Source organism: Pterocles gutturalis, unplaced genomic scaffold, assembly GCF_000699245.1.
Source record: "Pterocles gutturalis isolate BGI_N339 unplaced genomic scaffold, ASM69924v1 scaffold32085, whole genome shotgun sequence".
Lineage (NCBI taxonomy): Eukaryota > Metazoa > Chordata > Aves > Pterocliformes > Pteroclidae > Pterocles > Pterocles gutturalis.
The window spans coordinates 85305-92732 of NW_010144612.1; the positions used below are offsets into that span (position 1 = coordinate 85305).

The window sequence follows — 7428 nt, forward strand, 5'->3', positions numbered from 1 at the left end:
ACTGGATGGACTTCAACAAATTTTCATTCTCATATAGATGCAGTGAAATGCCTAGGTTCCTGATTTGGCCTAGAAAGCAGAAGATAAGACAACTTCTAGAACAAAATACAGTTTATAATTTTTACACCAAGATGCTTGCCTTTCTGACAGCTTGCACCATAAATAGCCTTAGAAACTATTTGCTCTCTGTGACAGGACAATGCCCATTTAACTAGAGTGTATTAATCATGAATGGACTTTACAGACCAGAGGTAGCATGATGATAATTGAAGACATTCTTAACATCACAGCTGCTCTTAGAGCTCACTTAGGTGAGCACTTAGGCAATTGCTAATGGCTTTGGAAAACATAATGCTCTTTTACATTGATTATTCTGTGTTCTTAAACACCTTACCCAAAAACCAGGCATTTAATGAGACACCACAGGGTCCCCAACATGCCATACTCAAAACTCAAAGTCTGAGGAGAAGGCACTGTGCAGGAGATCAGCATGTAGACTAGGAAGGTGGTCCACCTCAGTCCAAAGGCACGAATCCTGTGTTAAAACCACAAGTTAGGTGGCTAATGGCCCTGCAGACCAATGTAGCATCCTTCCCTTCTTCTTGGGCTCAAGCACACTCTGTTCTTCTTCTCTGATACATCTAAGCTCAGGGGAGTGTTTCTGCCATCTCCCAAGACAAGGAAAACACTGCAGTTTTAGAAGGATTTCAATCCTAACAAGCGGACAGCTAGATGAAACACTCTAGCTCATCACCTACTGATCCTTCCTTCTGATTTGCAGACAATAAAGTATTGATCAGATGAACTCCCTGATCATTCCCCTGACCTCAAACAGATCTTTTCTTCTCACTCTCTGCTTTTAAAGTGACAGGTTTTCCACAGAGAACCCTCCACATGCCTCAGCCATCCTGAGACAATGTCCACATTAAGATTGTTTCTCACCTTTTCAAAGCTGCAGTGGATGACATCTGATCTGTTCAAAAATAACACGTGCTATTTCAACACAGTATAGACACACACTGGAACACTGTCAAGAGAATCATGAGCGTTACCACAGCATCTAGCATAGCACTTGCCTGATAACTGAATAAGAGGGCACATTTTTACACTGTTTTCTGTTTAGTCTGGTTTTCTTACTGCAAAGGATATTTGCCTAACCTCCTGGAATCCCACCCATGCTATAAGCATAAGGGACCTGATTCTGTGTTCCCCTACATTTCCTCATTGCAGGCTATCATGTGGCTTGTCTTACCTAAAAATTGCTCATTGTTAGTGCTTCTTTTTAAAACATGGAACTACAAATTGTGATTTAGGACCTACAGGTGCTTACAGCTGTGCATAAGTAAAAGCATTTTAGAATAAAGCTGAAGAAGCTCTTAAGTGCGTACATAAGTTGATATTGCTTGGAAACAGGAAAAGTGAAAAATATGCAAAGTATTGTTTAATACTGGGTCTCTACAATACCTAGTAACATTTTAATAAAACTTGAATTTCTGCTGCAAATTTGGCTACCTAAGATGTTCTAAAATGAGTAAATACAACAAAACAATGACAGTGTTGCTGTATTTGTCTCCTAGCTACCCTACTTAGACCTAGCAAATAATAAGACAGGTCATGAGTCAGCCATGAGAACGGAAGGAGCCTCAAAACCGAAGGAAAATTAATCTTCAGACAGAGCTAACCACTCCACAGCTATTATCCGTCAAGAAACACTGAACAGAGGAAGACTGCTTACTGTACATGACAAGTTTATGTAACTGGATAATCATTAATGATTTTTAGCGAATATATGAAGAGACATTAAATATCTGATGGAAACTAACCCAAGATCTTACTGTGAAGATAGTCAAGGGCACAAATCATGGTGGCAGAGGTGAGACACAGCAAGAGCAGGGACAGAAAGAGAGAGGAAGAAAGGGAAGGAAAGAGTTTCAAGGAGATGAGCTGGTAGCTGAAAGATGAAAGAGCAAATCATGAAGTTCCCTTTACAGAAGGGAACTGCCTATCTGTTGTGGCACCATACTGAAGTAGGCATTTTAGGCAGCAGACTGGAGGTCAGAGAGGGCCACTGTTTACTGACCAGATGGAGGAGTCGGGGGAAGGACAGTAGAGAAGTTTTCAAGGCTAGTAGTGCCTACAAAAGGAATGGGAATGTGAAGACTGAAAAGAATTTTTCCTTAGAGATTCAGGAGTCAGAGTTCTTTAGCGGGGGATCTTCTGCAGAGCGGACATAATATTGTGAAGTTCAGAGCTGCATCGGAAATGCACGTGGTGGTCAAGTGAAATGATAAGATGAAAGTGAGTCCAGAGAGACTGGAAACAAATGCTTTAGGGTATGAAGAGCATTCCTTATCAGCTGCAGGTCAGCCACAAGTCTGAATGCATTAGAGTGATGCCTCATGTGGCCAGAGTTTTGGTTCAGTTCTTTGATATATCAAGAGAATACTATGCTCTCTGATGTCTGTAGTGATGAGGCCTTTCTTATACTTCAAAAGGTGCTATACAAGGATCGGGTTTTTGAATTCTTCTAACCTGAACAGCTGCTAAGAGGTACATAAGGGAGACATTATAAATCGTAGACTTAATTAGTATGAGCACGTTCCAAAATCAAATTAACACTTACGAACTTTGGTCTTACTTTACACTAAAGACAGAGCTGCAAACAGTTTACATATAGTTATGCCACAAAAACTGTAAAGACATGAGCAGTATTTATCAAAAAGTCTAAAGCACTTCTTAAGAGTCATAAGCGTACAGCTAACTTGCTGGGACTCCACAATAAACTATTAATCATTTATTAAGTATCCATTAATCATTAAGTTCTCCTTGATTTTTTATGAGTGTACTCTTAACAAAATCTATACCCAAGCTGTGAGTTTGAAAATTTCATAACTGTTTTTGAGAAGCTCTAGTGTTAGGCTAGCCAGCAGCTCTTATTACTCCTCCACAGAGAAACCATGAGGACCCAGAATACTGTTCTCAGTCTTCAGAAATCCAGTCTATGGGATCAGAAACTCATTGCTGTGTGGCAATGAACAGCATTTAGCAATTTTTAATTTGGGATTTAGCTGAAAGGAAACGAAAAGTCTAATTAACATTTTTGCTCATGTAAATCTGATTTTGTTGAATGCTGAAGGATCACTGCAATGGTGGTTAGAATACTTTTGACTAAATTACATTTTGTCTAAATACAATGCTCCATCGAAGCCAAAATATTTCTGAGATTTATCAGATTAAATGAGGTTTCACAATGCTGTACTGCATTCCCCGTATAATTCTGAGAGTTAGGACAGACACTTATTCAGGTCTCATCAGGAACACAGGACAGTAAAAAAGCCTAGATATGTGGGGACTGGAAAGAAAAAAAAAAAAAAAAGGGTTCCACACACTTTTGTTCAGAAAAAAATATCGGAAAGGTTTCATATTGTTTCCAATGCAGAATAAAAATAAATTTAAAAACCTCAAAACCTGTTGTCAAATGGAGTTGTTATACTACAGGCAGCTGTAATCAGTGGACTGAAAACAGCATTACCTGGGAAGCTGACATCAAGATTAGTTTTGGACAGTGTGGCAACACACACACATACAAAAAGATTCAGCTTACTCCTTTATCTAGACAGTGGCTGCACATGCAATGAATGCAAATGATCCGAGTTACCTGACAAAAATTAAAGCTTCACACTACCAGGCCACCCACAGCAGGTATTTTATCAGCTATCTCAAATATCCTTTAATTCTGGAAAGATCAGGCTGTTAGAGACTGTATCAGAGTAGGGAACTCCTCAGACCAGGCACCAATGCTTCCAAGTCATCTTAGCTTCAGCAATGGTGCTAATAGTTTTTAAATTTCAACATACCTTTATAAATTAGAAATTAGCAGAAGACAGGAGAAGGGTCATATTCCTACATGTCCGTCATGAAACATCAGGCAGATGCTGAGTTCCCTTATAGCCTCAACAGAGTGTGCTTGGATCATTTTAATTATACATGAACTGCTGACAAGCTTGCTCTTTATGTATTTATTAAAGGTGATTAAAAATAGCAAAAACTGTATTAATACGTTTATACCATTTATGACAAATCACGACTAATCAATTTAAACTGCATAATTCAAGTGACATAAAATTAAGCCTTCTGGTTATTCTACTGAATTTTTCTAATCACACACAAAAGATCATTTATACTCATATCCACAGCATTACAACATGACACAGAGGGTATTTAATCTTACTTTATCGATCTTTTCTCCATACCATTGTGGAGACTAATCTACAATTCTTGCTGGCACTGGATAAAGGCAGGTCACTCTTCTACAGTCTAATTAGTAAGACAAGAGGAAAAGAGCCTGGCCTGTTTACAGTGCCTGCTTCGCCAGTCTGTGCAGCAACTACGGACATCAGTTCAATTTCAAATAATAAAGACAGACCTCCATGCTAATTAATGCTCAAAATACATCTAAACCCAGCACCAGCAGGAAGCAAGACTCAAAAGTCATTACTAGACCAGATCTCCTGTCTTGTTTCTATTAATTGCCATTGGGCTGGTTCCGTCTAGGCCACACCAGGTCAATCTAGGACTAATGATTTTGGATCACTGAAAATTGTCTAATTTAGGATGGCACCAAAGTAGGTTACATCATCAGACTGGAGGCTCCAGTTGTCAATACCTGTAAAATTTTTAATTCAAATCACCACTTCTGGTCAGTTGCATGCAAATTTGCAGCAAGATGTCTTGCTTCAAGGTTAACCAGATTAATTTGATGCAATACTCTTTCCTTCTTTCTTAACGAACAGTGAATCTTTCAAGTAATACAAGCAAAACTACACTAGTAAGCCTGTTCACTCTTCCTGGAAAGCTGAAGTTATAATACTTTGACAGTATAAGCATTAAAGGAAACCTGGGGACAGGATTGTTTGTGGCTAAGACTTTTGACTCATAGCATTTTTGGGAATTTGGGTAGGTTACCTTACAAAGTGTTTCCATTTCTTAGCTGTTTAGAAAATGAGCTTCTAAATATTTTCATCCTCTGTAGGTACCTCTGATGTTACTGAAAACATTTTATGTGCAGCTGACTACTTTAACATTCACTTATTCTGAGTGAGATGGGACATGGAGCAGTTCAAATCTCCCTCACCCTGAATAATTTGCTGTGTTTATTTTTCCCATCCTGTCTAAACATAGCAGGGCGGGGAAGAGGTGAAGAGCTGCTCAACGAACAATACTGCTACTTCCCATGACAACCCTAAAAATGCCTGATCGTCCTGCAAACCAAACTATAAACTCATAGGACCCAACCATTTTAGCAGTACCAGAGGCTTCTATATGGCTTTGCCTGTTTCAAGTGCTGCTATACAGCAACCAGCTCCATATACCACCTGCTTCTTAACGGGTGCAACTGGATGCAGAGATCAGTGGTGTTTCAGTTGTGTTGGAAAGTGGTCATCATGCTCAAAAAGCTGCCCGAAATTGTGCTTCGGTGGGAACACGAAATGACAAATGCAAGAAAATCCAGTGCAGCCCAGCCTCGTCCTGCTGATCCTTTGCCATATCTATGCTTGACAGGGAAGTGTATAAAGCCGCTTCATAAAAAGACTCAAAGGAAACAGCCAGAAAAAAAAAGGCCAAACTACCTCAGTTCATATTTTTCCAAACCTGAGATGCAATCAAATCAAGCAAGCCTCACACTGCCTGCAGTAATAAAGTCATGAAGGCATTATTATAAACTGTATCTAACCAGGAAAATATCTATTAATATAAAATTTCACTCCTTACTTGCAAATTAAGCAAAGTCACTGATGCTGTATTAGATGAAACCAAGTTTAGAAACAAAACACAGCCCTGTGATGAACATATCATTGCATTAAAAAAGTTACGGAGATTTTGCATGCAGCTGCAGTGCTACAAGTGGATCACACTTAGGAAGAGAAAGATTAAATATATATACTTACATGGTATCACATTATATAAATACTGACAATTTATTTCCCTTATTAGTTCAACATGCTATCATCAGTCTTTTTTTTTCACTTGGTTATCTTAAGTATGTTCTCTGAAACTGCAAATTCAAAGTCTAAATTTTTATTCAAATCATGTATTTTAAATATTTTTGAAATACTTAACAAAAGTTTCAGAAAAGGGAAAGAAAAATATTTATATATTTATTTTAAGAAGATTAATTAATCAAACACATACTCAAAGGTATACCTGTATATAAGGCCAGTATACTAGGGTAACGTTACTTGTTGAAGAAACGGCAGCTGATAATATGTGCAAATGAAATAGAACTATTCAATGTGTAGGCTGGGAAAATTATTATCACAATGGGGAAAAAAAGAGACTTTTTACAAAATGTAAAGATAAGTCTGTTTTTTCACAAAAGTGTTGGTGTTAGTTCTTAATAAAGGATTTAAACATATTAATTATTACCTGATTCGCACACTATGGAGCCTGGCTTCAGTTCTAACATCATGGTGATTATAGAGATGTCAGTGGAATACAGAATCTGCGTCCTATGTGGAAGATTCATGGTCCACAGTTCTGGAGTTGGATGAAGAATGAACACCCACCCTCCTTTACTGCAGGTCACTTTGGAGCCATACTTCTTGCCTATGAGGTCTGTGGAATGCCTGATGACCCCATACTTAGTCTGAGTTACGGTGCCATGCTGGACTTTCACGGGAAACATGGATTCGTGGCCCAAGAACACAATAGCTGTGTCACCATCCTTTATTGTATCTCCATACTCAACAAAACTCATTGTCACAGTCTTGTAGTTGCCTAGTGGTTGTCACCTAGAAGAGAATAAATATATTAAGATAATTTTGCAGGATTGCAATGGAGCTGAAACTACAGACACAAAACCAAGTAATTTTATTTTCCTCAATACAGAACAAGAACACACTGTGCAAATACGATGTTAGCAAGAGAACTCCATGAAGTCCATGGAGTTCCCCCTCACTGCACTCTTGATCCAATTAAAATCAATGGAAAGATCCCACAGATCTGAATCTAACCAGTATTTTTCCCATTTTATGGCACATTTTTAAGAACATTTAGGAAATACATTATAATTTAGTCAGCTCCCTCCACAATACTACTAAGAAACTTGCAAGGTAGTATCAATTTCAGCACTCTACTCACAATTCCAGTAGAATTCCAGTTCACAAGCTCTCAGAGTATGTTGTTAAGTACTAACTTTTCTTTACAACTGCTGGCTTATCCCTTGGTGATTTACAACATAAGAACCGTTACTTGACAGATATCAATCACTAGTTTTTAGGACCACTAACAAAAGCTTACTTCAAAGTTCTCCAAATGAAGGTTTAGAGACAGGATAAGGTAGTACCTGTATTAATTTATGCATAAATTTGACTAACTACAAAGAAAAAAAATATTGTGGCCTTTAATTTGTCATTGGGGGTCCAAAGT

General features: G+C 38.2%; 1 protein-coding gene across 1 annotated transcript in view; it reads right to left on the reverse strand.

Annotated features, from left to right (window-relative positions):
* Positions 1-6787, reverse strand: part of TRMT61A (tRNA methyltransferase 61 homolog A (S. cerevisiae)) — a 21263-nt gene extending 14476 nt beyond the window's left edge. The window contains exon 1 of the mRNA XM_010085153.1: positions 6427-6787. Coding sequence (XP_010083455.1) covers positions 6427-6757 — 331 coding nt within the window. The 5' untranslated portion in view covers positions 6758-6787. The remainder of the gene's footprint in view (positions 1-6426) is intronic.
* Positions 6788-7428: the final 641 nt, after the last annotated feature.